The sequence below is a fragment of the Natrix helvetica genome, assembly GCF_964273705.1.
Source record: "Natrix helvetica genome assembly, chromosome: 7".
NCBI lineage: Eukaryota > Metazoa > Chordata > Lepidosauria > Squamata > Natricidae > Natrix > Natrix helvetica.
In genome coordinates, this window is record NC_138558.1 from 13,778,859 (window position 1) to 13,799,837 (window position 20,979).

Consider the following 20,979-nt stretch of genomic DNA (forward strand, 5'->3'; position numbering starts at 1 on the left):
CCAGTAAATTACAAAAAGTAATGCAGGTCTTCGGGTCTGGGATTATAGTATGTTTTTTTTTAATTGTTCCTTACAAATGAAGCAAATATTCCGTATCCAGAGGGAACATGCTAGCCTTTTGAAAGAAAAACAACACAAAGCATTTTGACATCAGGGCAAATAGATTTATTACTGCAAAGCTTTGGAGGCTGTGATCAGCACAAGTGCAACAATACATTTGTTAAGTCTTTCAAATATCCAAAGACTCTTTGTTATAATTAGAAAATGTCATCTTCAGAATTATGCTGTAGTATAAACAAATTACCATCAGTCCTACCTTCATTTTCAGAAAAGTGTACATCCACAGCTGAGTAATACCTTATCAACCAAGCAAAAAGTCAAACTGGATTTTATATAGTTTATTCTTATAGATTAACCTGATTCTCTCCCTCTCTTTGTGTCTGTGTTTGTGTCTGTATGTTTCTAGCAATAAGAGACAAGAATATACTTGGTCCAAAAACAGATGGTCCTTAATTAACAAGGGAAATATGGTATTGTTTTAAAATATATTCAGTACATATATTCCATTAAAAGAATGTATCCTGGCGTTGTAAAATATTTAAAAACTGAGCTATTCCAAGAGATCTATGGTGAATGATAAGGCATCCATTTGGAGTGATTGTGTAACATTCATAAGGTAAAGGTTCCCCTCGCACATATGACGCTGAAGGCACTTTTGTAATGTAACATGATGTTAATAGATACATGTGATCATATTACAGTTGCAGAAAATCATTTTGCCAGCCTGCTCGTGTTCATTCTGCTATTATATTGATTCAATCCCCGGCTGGACCACAGTTACTCAGAGAAATACAAGACAAATGCATATACAGAGGTAAACAGGTTCTAGTAAAAACCACTAGGGGGCAGTGGTCTTCTCTCCAAAAAGATCTTGCTTTTTAGTTCAGTCTGCCCGCCACATGAAACTTTGTGTTGGAGTTCAGACTTCTCCAGTCTCTGGCGTTCCAAAATCCTCTCGGTCTCTAATGCTGCAATGCAGAAAAGTGCAAAAGATAAATCAAAGCATAATTAGTCAGCTCAGATATTATCATCCCCCGAAGTTTGAGGAACTACCATGTTTTTCACACCAAGGTTTTGAAGAAGCAAATTAAAAAAAAAAAGTTTTGCACTCTGCAAACCTACCAAAAACGGCCCGTTTTTCGTGAAAATGTGCCTGGTTTTTGTTTTTTTTTAAAGGGCATGAATAGCCTTTAGGAGGCTTGTAGAGTGCTCCTGGAAGATGCCCCCCCCCCAAAATGACCAAAACCCGGCCCATTTTTTGCAAAAATTGGCCCGTTTTTTTTGTCAAAAAAAGGGGCATGGATAGCCTTTAGGAGGCTTATAGAGTGCTCCTGGGGACTGGGGGGGGCAAAATTGAGCATAAAATGGCCCGTTTTTTGCTCATTTCTGCCCTCCCTAGCCCCCAGGAGCAACCTATAAGCCTCTTAAAAGCTATGCACTGCCATTTTGGTGAAAGGGGCGGGGTTTCGGGAGGCAAAAATTGCTGTATTCAGTGTATAAGACGCACCCAGATTTCTAGCCTCTTTTTTGAGGGAAAAGGGTGCGTCTTATACTCCGAAAAATATGGTACCTTTTTTTTTTGTCTAGTGGTGAATTAAGGATCTATTGTCTACCCCTCTCAAATGTTGACCAAGCAGGCAGTCACTACTTATGTTGAAAACTCTTAACTCGATTTAGAGTTAAAACTCAATTTAGCTGGAAAACTAAACCATTAAGATTATACTGTGTTGCCAGTGTTTTCCAAACATGGCAACTTTAAAAGAAGTGGACTTCAACTCCCAGAATTCTCCCAACTAGCATGAATTCTGGGATTTCCACACTTCTTAAAATTGCCAAGTTTTGAAAAAACTGTGGCTTAGACTCAGGTAAATATTCCATGCACTTTAAAAAGAGAGGTGTGACGTTAAAATGAGGTAAAGGTTCCCCTCACACATATGAGCTAATCGTTCCCAACTCTAGGGGGGTGGTGATAATCTCCATTTCAAAACCGAAGAGCCAGCGCTGTCCAAAGATGTCTCCGTGGTCATGTGGCCAGCATGACTAAACGGCAAAGGCGCACGGAACACTGTTACCTTCCCACCAAAGTGGTTCCTATTTTTCTACTTGCATTTTTACATGCTTTTGAACTGCTAGGTTGGCAGAAGCTGGGAGCTCACTCCGTTACGTGGCACTAGGGATTCGATCCACTGAACTACCGCCCTTCCAATCAAAAGGTCAGCATCTTAGCCACTGCATCCCCTTTAAAATAAAAACATTAAAATAGAAAGTACCTATTTCTTACCAATTGAAACAGAAAGCATCCTCAGCCAAAAAGGCATCACACATAGTTGCACTACTCAAATGACCCTGTGGACACAGATAAACCTCCAAGTGGCCTCAATGACCCTCTAAAAGGAGGCAAATGACCAGCTGTCTGCAAGGAATATAAATCCTGCCATTCCCCAGTCAGAACTGAAGAAGCTCCTTGGATGAGAAGTGAAACGTCTTCACAGGAAAAAAAAACAAGAGAGTCCAGTTGCCTTGTGAAAAAGAACCTTTGGGATATCTAAAACGACTTTTCCTTACCTGAGGAACCATCTTATTCCCATCACATTAGCCCAGCCCACCCAATCGGCAAAAGAAGGCATGTTATGGGCCTCATCATTAAAGATTTCCACTGTTAGGATCAAGGAAGAGAGCCTTCTTTACTGTTGCCCCTGCTCTCTGGACTATCCCCACCACCACCACCATTCTCCTAGGCTTTTGAAAGAATCAGGAGACCTGGCTATGCCACTTCACATGGAGCTCACCAAAGGGCACGCAACCCTGGGGCTAGTGAGTGCCTTTTAGCCAGTGGTGAGATTCAGCCAGTTTGCACCTATTTGGGAAAACCAGTTGTTAACTTTCTGAGCAGTTTGGAGAACCGGTTGTTGGAAGAAATCTCCTTTTGTTTTTTCCCACTTTACAGGGCTAATCCTGTAAGGAAGGCAAGAAGGAAACATTCTGGCGTTGCTTCTAGCCTAATCTTCATTGCCCTGCTTACAGAAACTGCCTTTCTGGTTAACCCTTAATACATTGTAACAGCTAAGGTGAAGCACCCATCGACGTGAGTGATGTCGAGTTGGCCACGCCCACCCAATCACATGACCACCGAGCTCCGCCTATCCAGCGGGTCATTAGGGCAGAGAACCGGTTGTTAAATTATTTGAATCCCACCACTGCTTTTAGCCCCTCTTTTGATTTTTAACTTAATTTTGTTCTTGTTTTACCTGAATGCTTATACTGAGGTATTGTATCTTTATGTTTTTATGCATTTAATTGTACACTGCCTAGAGTCACTCTGAAATAAATAAAAGAACATGAGAGCTTTTATCTTTTCAGGACCTTCACAGTGCATCTAACATTTGTTTCCTGCCGCATCATTTTGATGTTTTTGAGGTGCCGTCAAGCTATTCAGGCTTCCTCACAGTTGGTCCCCACCATAATTGCTGAATAGCACCCTGCCTCTGTACATCCATTCTATTGCCTTCTTGGAGTCTTGTCACCCATTTCCACTAAATACATCAGCTTACACTGTACAGAAGGGACTTGGACTTTCAAAATAGTTGTCACATGCCGCAGCTTGAAAGGAGAACCCCAGCAGATGTCAAAATGAAGAGGGTTGGTTATTTTTTCCTTAAAATCTTTAGAGAAACGCTTTGTAAGCTCGGCAAATTCAACACGATCATGCCTGCAAGATTAATAGCAATAGGTAGTAATAACTTTGCAAAACATTTTGTCAAAGGCCTCCCAAGAAATACGCAAAAGAATGGAGTAGGTGTTCATCAATGGGTATCGGTTACTAGGCATGAAATAAAGTTAATGGATAAGGATCCATCCCTTCGTTATGGCGCGCCAGCAGAGCTGGCAGCAGTGTCGGACAGTGAGGAGGTCGGGGAGGAGCATGGGCCAGTCCTGGAGGCTGGGGAAGGCTCGGATGAGGGCTCTGCGTCAGAGGCAGAGGTGGGGCCAAAGCCGTCTGGCAGTGATCAAGCGCCTTCGGAGCTAGACAGCAGTGAGGCAGAGGAACAGCTGGAGCCTGTTCCCAGTGTGCGCATGCACAGAGCTGCCAGAAGAAAAGAATAGCTAAGAAATCAGGATTGACTTGGAAGTAAAGCCACAGTTGGACTCTGAATTTCCCCTCCCTTAGGAAATAAAAGAGGAGTGAAAGGGGAGTGCCTTCATAAAGCTGGCGGTGCTATATGGGTTGCAGTGGTATCTTAAAGCCCCCCAAAATAAATAAATCCCCACCTCCATTATATTTCTAAAACATAGTAAGAAAATCGTACACTGTGTAAGGGCTGGCTTTCAAAACAGATGTGATTTTCTTCTTCCTGTGTAAGTCATATTCCATTGCAGGGGGTATCTTTACACACACCAGTCAGAAGTAGTTGGGTAGCCTCTTGTTGTCTTTACCTGGACATGGAAAGTACATTAAATGTTCAGTCCTGGATTTGATCACCAAGTTCTGAATGGTTTCATCCAAGAAGCAGATTTGGAATAATGATTTTAAAAAAAACAAGATTGTATTTGGATTTTAATAAACAGTGGCCCAAGAGATGGCAATTCCATAGGTGTCCCAAAGAAGTCCTGCATATATTTATCCATAAACATATGCAGTGAGTGTGGAAAGTCTCAGTCCTCCGGGTCATGATGCTTCTGCAAAAGGCAACTGGACTTCCTTGGTTTTTCCTTGAAGACCTTTTGCTTCTTACCCAAGAAACTTCTTCAGTTCCAGATCCAGAAGCATCCAAGCAGCTTCCGAATAAGGTGCTTCTTGGATGAGAAGCGAAACATCTTCAAGGACAAAAACCAAGAAAGTCTATGTTGTGACCCAGACTTCCTTAACAAGCAAGAAGCGGGGTCTTGGTCCTGGCAAAACCTCTTTTATTTACACGACTGTGAATTCTTTTCATTCACAGTCCACAAGGCTTAGCAAACAGTCTTTCAGAGGAATGTTTATCAACACGAACCTTATCTCGTTTGGAGAGCTGTCAAATAACTAGTTTCCAAACTCAGGACAAGGCAAACTTGGCACAGGGTCTCTTATAGTCACAAACAGAACTTTGCCCTCTTGAAATGACCGAAGGAATGAATTGTTTCCTGCAAAAGCCCATTCCCCGTTCGCTCCTCTTTTGTTTCCCTACGGGAGAGGCCAATCCCCTCCAAGGTGTGGCTTTACTCCTAAGTTGACCCTGCTTTCTGAGTTGTTCTTGTCTTCTGGCAGTTCTGCACATGTGCACACTGGGAACAGGCTCCATCTGTTCCTCTGCCTCACTGCTGTCTAGCGCCCTCTCTGCCTCCGACACAGAGCCCTCGTCTGAGGTTTCCTCAGCCCCCAGGACTGGCCCATGCTCCTCCCCAACCTCCTCACTCTCTGACTCTTCTGCCAGCTCTGCTGGCCGTAGTGAATTTACTGCTGAATAATAAATTTAGGACTGTTGCCTTAATATCAGTTATAAATCCAGGCTACAAAACCATGCACTGCCCACAGAAATCCTCACTATTTGATCCTTTTTATAATAATCCTATTCATCTTTAAAAATCAGTCTTTGATTTTTAAAAATAACTTTGTTTTCTCCCACTTACTTGCCAGTTGGTACAGACAGCAATTGTTACTTATATTTTCATAATGCGACTTCTGCCTTCCTAAATCTCCAGGAAAAAAACATTAGTAATTCTTGTTTCCCCCTTCGGAAATCAAATGGATATGAGCCCACTGGAAATTGCTTTTTGCTTAACCCATCATCATTGGCCATGGGCGCATATCTATTTGTCTCTGACATTTCTCAACACATTTGCTCCTGATGTAATAAAGAGTATTATAAAGCCTCATTAGCATTTCTGGCTGAACACAAGTATATGGAGCAGGCTTCTCCATAAAACTGTATTTTATCACTTTGGTACATAGAGAATCTTAACTTTAGAGGGAGGCAGGAAGGCTGCTGAAAATTTTGGGAATTTCCTGTCCTAAGCAAAATATTTCTCAGACATAGACAGAGAAAGTCTGGCCCACTCCCAATATTATGGCCATAGATCTGTGGCTAGTTCCAAAATAAAGCATCAGCTACCCAGTCATTTCAGCAGTGAAATGGATGGCATATACCCATTATGGTGAACCTGTGGCACGCCGAGCCATTTCTTAGGGCACGCGAGGCGTTGCCCTGTCAGGTCCAGTGCGCATACTCGCACTGGCCAGCTGATTTCAGCCTTTATTTTCAGCTGTTTTTTACCCTCCCACTTCCAGTTTGTGCGTTGGGCCGTTTTTCGCCCTCCGGAGGCTTCCTCCAGAAGGCGAAAAACGGCACTATGGGCAACCCAGAAGTTGGAAAACGGGCCATTTCCGGCCTCCAGAGGGCCTGTGGGAGGCGGGGTAGGCCGTTTACACCCTACCCAGGCTCCTAGAAAGCCTCTGGAGCCTGGGGAGAGTGAAAAATGGATCCACCGTGCTATCACGCACCAAAAGCGGGGGGAGGGTGGGGTTTGCGCACGCATGCGCGCATCCAGAGAATGCAGAAAGCACAAATCCTTGTATCTATAAGCATACTGATCTCCATAGACAACAGAGAATCGCAAAAAAAAAAAAATTTAAATCAGATTATCCCTTTATTCTAATATTACAACATGGGCTAAGAGGCAATATTTACACTGATTCAGAGGGCCCTAATTAGCTAATAGTAGTTTTTTTTATGAGGCAAATGCTGAATACAGTAGAAAAAAAGTTGGGTTAGTTAAGAAATCTTTCCCAACATGAAATGGAGCGCATACACACACACACACACACACACACACACACACACACACAAAGAGTTTTGCTGATCCCTCAGATTAGTGGCGGGTTCCGGTGTGCGCGCACAAGCGCGCGGCGCACACAAGCGTGCAGCGCACACATGTGTTTTAGCATCAAATAACACTTCCACAAGCCTCTGCGACACTCCAGCTGCTCAGCGGAGCATTGCGCAGGCACGTACCATGTGCTTGCGTGGAAGCACCAAAAGCTTAAAGCACAAGTAAGGACAGCAGGCAGGTGGGTGCTCCGGGCAGGATCCGGTACACCCATACTGGGGCGTACTGCCTGCAACCCACCACTGCCTCAGGTATTTCTGCTGCAGGGAAAAAATGATAATTTTTTTAAATTCAGGTTGTTGTTTTTTACAAACATAATGTATTGCGTAAGCATTGGGGCACCTGGGTGTCATACATTCTAATACAAATAAAACTAATAAAATAATTATGATAATAATAATTTCAAAGGGAGACACAGGCTTGGGCAAAAATTTTGGAAACTAGGCGATGGAAGAGGGTAGAGCTGGGAGAAATACCCAGACTGAACACCCAGAAGTGGGTGCAGCAGAGAGAAAGATCCAAGAGAGGAATATGGGAGGCAAGTCAAAAAAAGCATAGCAATTAAAATATTGAAGCGGGCAAGAGACGATGGATAGATGATTTCTCTTTATTGTTGTTATGATTTGCTTTGCTTTTTCTTCTCTTTCCTTTCTTTTTTTAGGTAGGTGACGTGACTAGAAGCTAGGTAGGATAGAAAGAAAACATCTTTTAATAAAGGTGGCATAATTAAAAGTTAGAATAAGGGATAGAAATAAGAGAAGGGGAAAATATTGTATATACTTTTATATAATAAAATAAGAACAACAATAAGAGAAAAGATGGAATAATTGAATAATGACAGACTGCAACTTAATTTAAATATGTATTAATATGAGAAATATATAAGTTGGCTGAATGTAATAACTATGATTAAGTTTATAATTTTATTTGTATTAGAATGAAAAACATGATAATTTAATAATGTAAAATTTCTTACCATACCCACCTCTTATAATTCCATGAAATTCTTGCTCTGTTCAGAAGTTTTCAGAAGTAAAGCTGACCTTTTAGTACCCCCCCCCTCCAGGGTATTTACTAGATAATTTAAAAGGCCAGGAAATTGTACTATTCAGAAACCAGGAATGTGAAATTCTATAGTTGCTAAGTTGAGGTTGTAAACAAGACTTCTCCTAAAATTGAAGGCAAGACTCCATCTAGTGGGGTTGTGTTTCAACAGCAGCATTTAGTAATGATAGGTAATTAAAAGGCGTTAGTGGTCTTGACCGACTGTATTAAAACTTGGCAACTTTAGGATGGATGGACTTCCACGTTTCAGGGCTGACTGGGGAATTCTGGCAGTTGAAGTCCACCCATTGTAAAGTTGCCAAGTTTGAAAATCACTGCACTAAATTCCAGAGTTGGGTTCCATCTGCTGCTACTGCCGGTTTGCTCAGGGATGTGACAGTACTAAAAAAAATGCTTCTGACATGCACAGAAGCCAAAAACAAGATGGTGGCACCAATGGCACCGAAGAACTGGTTCGGGGGCGTGGTGGGCCTGAGTCGCTGCTGGTTCCAGCGACCCTGGCTGCCAAGTTACCACCTATTTGGCTGAACCGGGCCAAACGGTATTTATTTTATTTATTTATTATTCGTATTTATAGACCGCCCCTTCTCCCGAAAGGGACTCGGGGCGGTGTACAGTCACTAAAATGCGTTATAAAATACATACATAAAACAGTTAAATAATTAAATACGTAGATGGAGGAGGTTGCAAGACTGTATATAGAATAATAAATATAGTACATTAAAAGCTTATTAAAACCCCAAACCCAATTAAAATGAATAAATCCCCGGGAGGTAAAACTAAGAAAGTGCCAGGCCAGCTGATTGAAATAGGTGAGTCTTTAACTTTTGCCGGAAGGAACGGAGGTCGGTGGTAGTTCGAATGTCTGGGGGGAGGTCATTCCAGAGGGTTGGGCCCATCACAGAGAAGGATCTACTCCTAGGTGTCGCCCGCTGGCATTGCCTAGCAGACGGCACCAGGAGGAGCCCCTCTCTGTGTGAGCGGATAGGTCGCAGGGACGTGTGTGGTAGGATGCGATCCTGCAGATACCTAGGTCCTATGCCATGGAGCGCTTTAAAGATGGTAATCAGTACCTTGAAACGCACCCGAAAGGCGTTTCCCACCTCTGCTAAATTCTAATCGGAGATGGTTTGGTGTTTTGTGTAAACTCAGATACAATCGTTGGTACAAGGAGTCCTCAACTTACAGCCATTTGTTTAGTGACTGTTGGAAGTTACGATGCCACTGAAAAAGTGACGTAGGATTGATCGGTTCTTGCACTTACAATAGTTGCAGCATCTCTACTGTAAAGGGATCCAAATGTGGGTGCTTGACAACTGGCATGTATTTTACAATGGCTGCAGGGATCAGGGATCAGGTGATCGCCATTTGGAACCTTCCCAGCCAGCAAAGTTGACGGAAGAAGCACGATTTGTTTAATGACTATATGATTCATATAATAACTGGAGGAATTCACTTAACAACTAGGGCAACAAAAAATTTCACAAAATCTGATTTGACTCGCTTAACAACTGTCCTGCTTAGCAATGGAAATTCTAGTCCCAATTGTGGTTGTAAGTCGAGGGCTACCTGATAATGCCTTGATCTAACTTTGTTAATACATTCACTATCAGTTTAGTGTTGCCATATTTCTTTCCAAACCAGCTTATCACTAGTAGCATCAGTACATAGTAGGAATAAGGAATTCTGAGGATTTTATTCCACTAGTCGACTATAGGAGGCAGTGTTTGTCTCTGTTTCAAGGCCATAAGCCAGCTCTGTCTGAAGACAGTTCTGCGGTCATGTGGCCAGCATGACATCATGGAGCACTGTTACCTTCCCACTAAAGGGCTACCTATTTATCTACTCACATTTGCATGCTTTCAAACTTCTAGGTTGGCAGGAGCTGGGGCAAGGATGGGAGCTCAGCCCGCTGCATGGGGCTCGGGGCTTGAACCCGGGCTGCTGGCTTTCCAGTCGACAAGCCTCGTGTCTTAATCGCTGAGCTACTGCATCACCCTATATCAGGGGTGTCCAAACTTGGCAACTTTAAGACTTGTGGACTTCAACTCCCAGAATTCCCCAGCCAGCTCTGCTGGATGGGGAATTCTGGGAGTTGAAGTCCACAAGTCTTAAAGTTGCCAAGTTTGGACACCCCTGCCCTATATCATAGGAAGAAGGAATCTAAAAGAAAGAAAGAAATGGCAGGTAGAAAGGAAGAGAGAGGGAGGGAGGGAGAGAGAGAAGGAAAGAAAGAAAAAAGAGGGAGAGAGAGAGGGAGAGAGAAAGAGAGGGGGGGATAAGAAACAGAATGTAAATTCTTATAGATACCATCAAAGAGCTGTGATGGTGCAGTGGTTAGAGTGCAGTACTGCAAGCTACTTCTTCTGGCTGCCTGCAGTTTGGCAGTTCGAATCTCACCAGGCACAAGGTTGACTCAGCCTTCCATCCTTCCGAGGTGGGTAAAATGAGGATCCAGATTGTTGGGGGCCATATGTTGACTTTGTGTGTGCTTAGAGAGGTCTATAAAAGAACTGTGAAGCAGTATATAACATAAGGCTAAGTGCTGTTGCTGTCTTAATTTCTTCTGTTTCTACCTGTGCTGTCCTTTCAAGAGCTAAGAATGTGGTGATTAGGGATAGACGGCTTCTGAACACTCCTGTTCATTTGCGTCTATCAGCTTCAATTGTTTCATGCGGAGCTCTCCAGTTTAGCCAAGCACTTAAGTGATGAATCATTTCCTTTTGCTCATTTTAAAGGAGGCGGCCTGCAAATCATTATAATTAGACTACCTCAATGCTGTGTGGAGTGGGTGCTGTTTGCAACAAGCAGAGAGATTTCCATTCAAAGAAAGGACATTAATCCCATAAAATGGCCTTCTGAAGCCCAATACTCCATAGTTTCCAAAGAGCCATGGTGGCGCAGTGGTTAGAGTGCAGTACTGCAGTCTATTTCTACTGACTGCCAGTTACCTGCAATTTGGCAGTTCAAAAAAATGTCATTAAAAATGGATCTGGTTCAGGAGTGAAATGCTCTGCTACCGGTTCGCTTTGCTACTAGTTTGCTTGGTGCGCACATGTGCGCCATTCGCCCAAACTTGTAGTTTAAAAATGCTACCGGTTCGGGCAAACCAGTAGTTCCGATGATCAGCTGTGTAACAATCAGCTGTGCCGGGCAATTAGTAATTGTGTGGCACAGCTGATCGTCACACAGCTGATCGTCAGAGCTACCGGTTTGCCCAAACTAGTAGCATTTTTTTACTACCGGTTCGGGCAAACCAGTAGCATTTTTTGCTACTGGTTCGGGCGAACTGGTCCGAACCACTAGCATTTCACCTCTGATCTGGTCATATGGTGACTCCCTTTGCAACTGTCCTGACTTATGACCATAACTGTCGGTTCAATAACAGTTGTAAATCAAGAACATAATTGTAAAAAAAAACACTGATGTAACGTTCCAGTAAATGATGGCCTCTGAATAGCCATAGAAAAATATTTCACCGATGTGTAAGCACTGTCTGTCTATACATTATTGAAGTTAACACCCTGAGTTCTGGAGTTAGACAATTCATCATGGTGGCAGCCCGTTCTGTTCCTCCACTAATTCTGGTGTTCTGTTTTTCATCTCAGCAGTCATTGTCCCAAAGCCAAGGAATGTCCTCAATTCGTAGTGTTATTTCCCCTTTAAAGTTATTTCTTCTGCAAAAGTACAACTGCCTGCTGATATATCCTGCTGGCAATGGTGTGATGTCATTTTGGCTTCATAAATAATTCCACGGCCTATAAACACTGGAAATAGAGAAAAGCGATGCTGGGACACCAATGGTTGCTTTGCAAGGTAGCCAGTTACGGCCCCAATGTTTTCTTCCATTTGTATTGGAACGAGATCAGTGTCTTGCTTTGTCCCCACGTACCCAGGGAGTTGTCGTCTGATGGCAAAGTTCGCTGCCTTGCCTGCAGACAGCCTGAGATGGAGAAAGCTTGGTTACAGAGGAACAAAATGTTCACCAGATGCCTCATTTTCAGCCTTGCCAGTCAAATCTTTAAGCAAGCCAAGAACTGGGTTTATTTAGTTTTCGGTGTTATTTCAGCAAAGGTACGGCATTGGCCGAAGCAGCTGGAAAGGCAGAGTTAAATTCCAAAGGAAAAACAGACTTGAATAACTTTATTAAGTTGAGGGAGCACCCGCCCTCCAATCGTGGATTCCACGGTAGACACGTCTCCAAATATCGCTTCCTCCAAGCATTTCTTTTTTTGCGGGTGCCGAGAAACAAAGTGGTCAAAAGCAAAAAGTTAAAACGTGGAAGCAGAAAATGTCAGAAGGGTATAAAGCTTGGTGCTTTTGATTCCATTTGAAGATCACAATCGGGCTAAAAAAAGAGAAAGTGGGAATTTCATTTTTGAAGAGCTTTCTTAATTTTCAAGAAGGCTCTCCCCTCCAGAACTTGAAATAGGTAATCTATTTGTTAATAGTTAAGCCATTTGACATTTTAAAAAAAACTTGCAGCAATTTGCAACTTCCCATCATGATGACTAGAAGCCAAAAAAGGAGACTGGGGGAAGAGAAGAAAGAGACATAACGCATCTCTAGGTGTTGTTGTTGTTGGAGGGAATGAGAAAAGAGTTTGTGATTTCTCAAGTACCGTACACCAGCAGGATTTTATTCCATTTGATTTTTATCCCACCAATAGCTGATAACCCGGAGTTGCCCGGGTTTTTATTTATAGGGGTAAAATGTCCGGACCAAACATAATTTCTAATGTTGGATTTTCCGCCTTACTAGAGAGAGCCCCCTTGTGGAGTACTGTGAAGCAGTTACCATGACAACTCTACTGCGCTGTAAAGGAGAAGCCATTTTATGGCAGTACAGTAGAAGCCATTTTAAGGCACAACAGGCTGTGTCTTAACAGAACACACACCCCGAGGGGTGTTAGGGGTGTCTTCCCCTCACCGTATTTTTTTCCCAGAGAGTAAGTCATCTACGTACCAAGTTTGGTTGAAATTGTTTGAGGCGTTCCAGAGTTATGCTGGATACACATACACATCAGGGGTGGGTTCTAGCCGGTGTAACTCCAGGTTCGCTCATAGGTGTGCTTCACACATGCACGAGCGCAGTTCAACAGAAATTGTTCTGCGCATGCGCAGAACTCCAAAAAAGATGGCAGTGGTGAATGCGGCGGCCAGGGAACTGGTTCAAAGGCATAGCCAGCCTGGGTCACTCCCGGTTCTATTACCCAGGCTGGTATACCACTACCGGTTCGGTCAAACCGGGCTAAACCGGTAGGAACCCACCTCTGATACACGTACACACCAAGCCATTTATATAGATTATTATTATTATTATAAATAATTCAAGGTGGCAAGTGTACCGAATTCTCCTTCCTCCTCCTCTTTTCATCACAACTACACCCCTGTGTGGTGAGTTGGGCTAGGCAAAGACCCCCAGCTCAAGGTCCGCCAACCAGTTTTCATGCCGAAGGTAACACTAGAACTCACAGTCTCCCGGTTTCTAGGCTAGGACCTTCATCCCTAAACCAAACTGGCTTTCTGAAGACTTGCGGGCTCCAAATGATTTTCTATGTTTTTGACTGACAGCAATTCTCCACAACGATGAACCGCAACGTTCCCCATGCCAACGAAAAGGATTTTCAAAATAACAAATGTTTAAAATCTCCTGAGATGTGGAACGTGTTTAAATTGCACTAGGGATGCTGCCAAAGCTTGCTGTGAAGAATAGACAAACAAGTTTATTAAATTCCTTGTTTAGGGGAATATAAATTCCAGCTGTTTGAAATCAAAACCATTTCCATTCTTCGTCACAGACACAGATTTTTGGGTGAAAATAGAACAAACATAAATTCAGCGATCTTTCTTTTACCAAGCTGGATGTCACTGAAGCTATGAATCTCTTCAACGGTATTGGAGATACGTTGTAACTTCTTTTTTTCAAATCCTGCTCAGTTGTTACTTTATTAAGGAAATTGTAGAAATCTCCTGCTCTCAATCCATTCTAACTGGAAATTAACAGTAATCCACATTTGCTAGAACTAAGGAGAAATTTCCTGACAGTGAGAACAATTCATCAGTGGAACGGTTTACCTTCAGAAATTGTGAGAACTGCATCATTGGAGGTTTTCAAGAAGACACTGGACAACCATTTTTCTGGAATGAGATAAGGTCTCCTGCTTCAGCAGGGGGTTGGACTAGAAGACCTCCAAGGTCCCTTCCAATCTTATTATTCTATGTTCTATGCTAGGATGACTGACAAAGATATTCCTTGTTAAAAGAATAGTATAAATAAGCAATAGTAGAATAATAGGAAGCAACCAGAAATATCTTTTGAGCTGATTCATCGAAAGATTTATTTATAAAAGCAAACTTTGTGGAAAAAGAAATGACCTCCTTACCAGAAATTTTGGGAAATTGTGCAATTGTGCAACGGCAACGTCACACCACTGAAGGGCTAGGAGCCAACCATGAAGTGATGCTTATGCTTTCTTCACCACAGACCTGTGATTAAGATACCGATCAGGCTTGCACCCCAAACTAAGCCATGGGGATTAGTTATTGATTTGGTTTTCAGCTCATGTTTCAGGCAAACTCAAATCACATAGACTTACAGACAAGGTCTTGTGGCTTAGTCCGTGTGGAGCTACAATACTGTGACTTATCAAACCATAATTAAATTGCAAATTCATGTGCAGTGGGAAGTCAGTTATTGGTTCAGAGAAGTTATAACTTCTTTTTTTTTTACTTTTTCAAACAAAGTTTTTTTTTGGGGGGAGTTACATATTTAAATTTATTTTATAAACAAAATGTTCTCCGGTTCCCCCTTTAACATTCTCACATATACATAATTCATTTTACATTATATTTCCATTTCCAATTTTAGCCGCATTATTTTCTTCCCATATTTCATCTTAGACTTAATTTTTTCTTAACACATAAACAATGTCATTATTTATCCCTTCAGAAATAAACCAATCATTTCCATCAATTGTCTATAGGTAACATACAGGTGAAACTTGAAAAATTAGAATAGCGTGCAAAAGTTCATTTATTTCAGTAATGCAACTTAAAAAGGTGAAACTAATATAGGAGATAAGACTCGTTACATGCAAAGCAAGATAGTTCAAGCCGTGATTTGTCATAATTGTGATTATTATGGCTTACAGCTCATGAAAACCCCAAATCCACAATCTCAGAAAATTAGAATATTACATGGAATCAATAAAACAAGGATTGTACATAGAACAATATTGGACCTCTGAAAAGTATAAGCATGCATATGTACTCAGTACTTGGGTTGGGCCCCATTTGCAGCAATTACTGCCTCAATGTGGCATGGCATGGAAGCTATCAGCCTGTGGCACTGCTGAGGTGTTATGGAAGACCAGGATGCTTCAATAGCGGCCTTCAGCTCTTCTGCATTGTTCAGTCTCATGTCTCTCATCTTTCTCTTGGCAATGCCCCATAGATTCTCTATGGGCTTCAGGTCAGGCGAGTTTGCTGGCCAATCAAGCACAGTAATCCCACAGTCATTGAACCAGGTTTTGGTGCTTTTGGCAGTGTGGGCAGGTGCCAAGTCCTGCTGGAAAATGAAGTCAGCATCCCCATAAAGCTCGTCTGCAGAAGGAAGCATGGAGTGCTTCAAAATCTCCTGGTAGACGGCTGCGTTGACCCTGGATTTAATGAAGCACAGTGGACCAACACCAGCAGATGACATGGCTCTCCAAATCAATACAGACTGTGGAAATTTCACACTGGACTTCAAGCATCTTGCAGTGTGCACCTCTCCATTCTTCCTCCATACTCTGGGTTCTTGGTTTCCAAATGAGATGCAAAAGTTGCTCTCATCAGAAAAGAGGACTTTGGACCCCTGAGCAACAGACCAGGTCTGTTTTTCTTTTGCCCAGGTAAGACGCTTCTGACGTTGTTTGTTGTTCAGGAGCAGCTTGAAAAGAGGAATATGACATTTGAATCCCATGTCCAGGATCCGTCTGTGTGTGGTGGCTCTTCATGTACTGACTCCAGCCTCAGTCCACTCCTTGTGAAAGTCCCCAACACTTTTGAATGGCCTTTTCCTGACAACCCTCTCCAGGCTGCAGTCATCCCTGCTGCTTGTGCATCTTTTTCTTCCACACTTTTCCCTTCCATGTAACTTTCTATTAATGTGCTTTGATACAGCACATTGGGAACATCCAACTTCTTATGCAATTACCTTTTAAGGCTTTCCCTCCTTATGGAGAGTGTCAATGATGGTTTTCTGCACAACTGTCAGGTCAGCAGTCTTTCCCATGATTGTGATTCCTACTGAACCAGACTGAGAGACCATTTAAAGGCTCAGGAACCCTTTGCAGGTGTTATGGCTTAATTAGCTGCTTAGAGTAGGACACTTTGAGCCTAGAATATTGCACCTTTTAACAATATTCTACTTTTCTGAGATTGTGGATTTGGGGTTTTCATGAGCTGTAAGCCATAATCATCACAATTATGACAAATCACGGCTTGAACTATCTTGTTTTGCATGTAATGAGTCTATCTCATATATTAGTTTCACCTTTTAAGTTGCATTACTGAAATAAATGAACTTTTGCATGATATTCTAATTTTTTGAGTTTCACCTGTATATCTTCAAATTCAGTTTTTGCATAATAAGCATTTTACTTAATTAGTTTCCACAGTTAATAATGATTAATATAATTCCCACACATCTTAATTAGCTACATATCATTGCCAAGATTAACATATTTCATTTTCTTCTACTAATCCCCTGCTTCTAGATTCTTTTTTTCTTTTTATATGTATTATGTCTTTTCTTCTGAATCTTTTCTATCATTTTTCAATAGATTGTTTGGATAACCCTCCCAGGGATTTCTCTCTTTCGCTTCCCACTATTTCTCTCTTTTATTTTTGGCTAATTCCTTTTTTGGATACCTTTTTCCTCTCTGCTCTTTCTGTGCCTCTGACAATCTCCATAAAATTGTCTAACTGGTTTTTATTTTCAGCTTCTTTTTCGACAATATTAACTAGAGAAGTTATAACTCCTGTGGCTGTTTATACTCACATCTGTAGTATCAGGAACCCTAATGATTTCTAAGTGGCATGATTCTGTGATGATTAAGGACCATATGAAATGGAAGATTGGGGAAGGCTTCCTTTAAAAAGTTCATTTGCCTCACGATTACAGGTGAAACTCAAAAAATTAGAATATTGTGCAAAAGTTCATTTATTTCAGTAATGCAACTTAAAAGGTGAAACTAATATATGAGATAGACTCATTACATGCAAAGCAAGATAGTTCAAGCCGTGATTTGTCATAATTGTGATGATTATGGATAATAGAGATCTGAGATCTCAACATCCACTGGTATGAAGTGCCTGATTGTTAGCGCCCAGATTAGATGGGTGGGACAGGTGATCAGAATGGATGACCTCTGTATGCCTCACCAGTTGTTCTGTAGTCTGGGAAGAGACCTCATGGTTGACTCTGCAAGCACTACTAAGACACTAAGGAAAGACCTTAGTGTCTTCCCTTAGAAGGCACATTCTTCCTAGAAGAATGAAAGATTTGGGAAATATTAAAAAAAGGCAGAGTATTGTATTTCCCTAAAGGAGAAACATGCTCTTGGAAAGCAGCCCTCACTTTTCTTAATAGCCCCAGCAGGACTAAAACAGCCTATCTACAAGACAAAAGACCTTCAGCTTCAGGGTGATGGGATTAAGACATGACCTCTCAGGACATAATAGGATTAACCCACTAGCAGCAGAGCTCACTGCATTGCATAATCTCCTAAGGACATTGCATCAGCCAAGCTTCAACCAAACCTGGGAGCTCAGACAACCTCAGCGATGACCCCTGCATAGCCCCATGGGAGTTTGACAGCAGTCAATAGAATACATGTTCTTCCACAGGAACCGGAAGTTCAAGTTAAAGCCCAAGAGAAGGTATAAAATCCTCTTACTCTCAACTTTGTTTTTGTCAGCTGCCCAGAACCACAAAACATGTGGTTGTGCTTCATCAATAAACCATCTTTCCAATCAGCGTCCATGTTTCCAGTGTCTTCCTCCTGGCTTGGAACTGAACTCAGATGGATATTTCTCCCAACAACACCGTGGAAGAAATTCTACACCACTGTGACATTCCACCAAGGGAACGTCAAACTTGCAACTGCTGGCAGAACCCTCTGGCCAGCTCTGTGTTAGGATGCCACCAGCTTTGAAGACAGGCGCCACCAAAACTGTGAATGGCATCAGTGTCACAGACTAACATCCACAGTTATTACAAGAATGGACTTTCAATGTCCCCGTTGTGTCACATTTGGTGATGAATTTCTGAACATTTTAGCGATTCTTGTGGGCGAAAGGTGCCACCTATAAAACATCTTATATAAGTTTTCCTTATACGGCATTGACAATGTTATTTTCCTGTTCCTTTCCCAAAGTTCTTGCCATCTGTCCAAATGTATATTATAACTAAAGTTTATCGCCCATGCAACCATTGTCTCCTTGACCTGCTCTTCTTCCATCTTATATTCCAATAAAAATGTGTAAATCTTCTTTATCAATTTATCATTTGTCCCCAAAAGAATCTTGTCTGTTGCCATCAACTCCCCACTAATGCCCCACTCTCTCATATCTTTCCGGTAGCGTGACTGGATTTGGAGGTAAGACCACTATTCCAAATCTACCCCCTGTTGCCTCTGTGATCTCCCTTTTCTGTTCAGGAGGTCAAGCCATGTGATCCTGTCCACCATTAAACCATCTTTCCAAGCAGCCTCCATATCTCCAGTGTCTTTTCCCCCCACTTGGAGCTGAACCCAGAAGGACATTTCTTCCAACAGTGACTAAACCAAAATGATGGAAAACTTACAATGACGAATCCATTCATTTGGCACATTTGATCTTAAAACTATCTTTTTCTGATGTGATTAATTTGCATACCTGTCTTCCCTTCTTCCTGATTCTCCTGTGGATTTTTTAAAAATACTGCTGAAGAGTGAGGTTGGTGTGGAGAAAGTGATTTCCCCCCCCCCCCCAAAAAAAGTTTTGGATAGCAAAAGCTTTGACATGTCATTTTGCCTTTCTTGGAAATAATAGATGAATATTTTTTCTTTCTCCCAAGGTTAGTTTGTTTTGGTATCGTGATCAGTTTGTGAAAATCTATCCCTGGGCAACAGCTGTTCTTTTCTCAAACTTCCTTCCTAGCTCCCATTTTTCCATTCTGCCATTTATGAAAACCCTGGGAGTGAAATGGCAAAAATCATAGTAAGCCTGATACACTGTTACAGGGGTAGAATATTCGTTCAAGATAGAAAACATAACTGGATCGATTTTAGGTCTTTTTAATATGATGCTTCTTAGTAAGAACAATAGATCCTATCGGGGGTGGGCTTCAAAAATTTTAGCAAGGGTTCTCTGCCAGGTTGCTGGGTAGATGTGGCCATGATGGGCAGGGGAGGGGGGGATTTTTGCTCTTGAGCATCCGGGAGGGCGAAAAAGGCCTCACCAGGCTCCGGACACCCTCTAGAGGCCAGAAATGGGCTTGTTTCCAGCTTTCCCGATCTTGCGGTAGGCCCGTTTTTCACCCTCCCCCAGCCTCCGTGCACGCCCTGCATCCAAAATGGGCCGTGTGAGGAAGTGGTTGGTTCCGGATTCCGTTCCAACCGGTACGGTTGGAATGGGCCCAGCATCGCCCACATGGACGTGCGTGGCGCGCGCATGCATCGTACTTGCCAGCGACGCCTCCGCAAGCCTCCGTAACACTCCAGCTGCTCAGCGTCGCGGCGCGCAGGCGCTGTACGCACCTGGGTGAGGGCATTTGCCTACGAATAGACCTAGCTATCTCTTTATCTCTTAAAGTGTGGACATCTGTTGTGGGCTCTTGAGGAGGGTGGGGGCTATTAAGAGTGAGTCTGCTTCCTGCCTAACAAAACATGTTTCTGCATTTCTCATCCAGGGAAATATAATATTCTGCCTTTTTAATATTTCCTAGAATGTTTCATTTTTCTAGGAGAAGGGTGGGTGCTAACTTCTTACAGTTTCAATAAATCCACTTTTCCCCAAATACCAGCTTCAAGCGAGTAACTTGGTGATGGCAGAGGTGCACATTTTGCCCTTTAATTTTTTTAAAGGTGTTAATTCAACATTTCATTGCATTGTTCCAATACAATTCAATTTTATTGCGGTGGTCGACCAGTTTAGATAATAAACAAAATAATATTTAAGACAAAGTATATTTGAAGAACAAGCTAACTTCTGTGAGATCCAGTATACACCCTATGTTAAAGTATAATATAAACCCTAACATTGTATTAAATGGTACCATCTGAAATTACAACAAAAATACCTAAAACTATTAAAAATCAACCAAGTAATATCTAAATTTTAAATAAGTTATAGCTACAAGAAAATGCATTGCGGTAATATTGGCCCATCGGGGTTCAACGAAGTTTAATTGTATTGTTTTCATTGTTTCTTTTGGTGTTTGCAGTTTTAAGGGATATTAAGATTCTTCTAATGGGAAGTTTTATGGGGAAAAATATGGTCTACATGAAGATGAGCCAATGCTTATGAATTCACAATCCTCTTTTCTGCCGGAACATTTCCTAGAACAGAGCTTACCAACCTTTCAGATCTCAGGGACCACTAAATTCATAATTTTAAATCCCGCGGACCACTAATATGATCCGCCTAATGACCGTCTGGGTGGTCATGTGGCTAGGTGGGTGTGGCCAACTCGATGTCACTCACGTCAAGGGGTGCCTCACCAGCCTCTACTCGCCCCTCCCTTCCCAGCCACTCCTCCCCTCCCCGCCCGGGTTCCTTAAGCCCCAACAGGAGGCAGTTGTTGGAGCTAAGCAGCCACCACGAGAAAGAGTTGGCAAAACAGCTCAGTTCAAATTGGATCTGACCGAGAAGGAGGTTCAGCAGAAGCATCTCACTCAGGACTACGAGCAGAGGCTTTCCAAGCAGAGGGAAGACCTGCAGGAGTGCAAGGCCAGGTACCGGT

At 42.3% G+C, this 20,979-nt stretch overlaps 1 protein-coding gene across 1 annotated transcript; it reads right to left on the reverse strand.

Annotated features, from left to right (window-relative positions):
* Nucleotides 1–21: 21 nt before the first annotated feature.
* On the reverse strand, nucleotides 22–19,017 carry LOC309395397 (uncharacterized protein C4orf36 homolog). Its single transcript, XM_081959594.1, has 4 exons — nucleotides 18,912–19,017; nucleotides 4,368–4,494; nucleotides 3,612–3,769; nucleotides 22–1,028 (listed from the first exon to the last, which is right to left on the reverse strand). Exons 2-4 carry the CDS (start codon nucleotides 4,430–4,432, stop codon nucleotides 886–888), a joined length of 366 nt encoding a protein of 121 aa, XP_081815720.1. The 5' UTR covers nucleotides 4,433–4,494; nucleotides 18,912–19,017; the 3' UTR covers nucleotides 22–885.
* Between the last annotated feature and the right edge of the window lie 1,962 nt (nucleotides 19,018–20,979).

Excerpts from the sequence above, each read along its gene's own strand:
- LOC309395397 (XM_081959594.1), bottom strand. The coding sequence starts at position 4,432 with ATGGAATATGACTTACACAGGAAGAAGAAAATCACATCTGTTTTGAAA. Across the intron at positions 3,770-4,367 it reads AAAGCCAGCCCTTACACAGT|GCATGATCGTGTTGAATTTG; the intron begins GTACGATTTTCT and ends TTAATCTTGCAG. Across the intron at positions 1,029-3,611 it reads CCAAGTCCCTTCTGTACAGT|CATTAGAGACCGAGAGGATT; the intron begins GTAAGCTGATGT and ends TCTGCATTGCAG.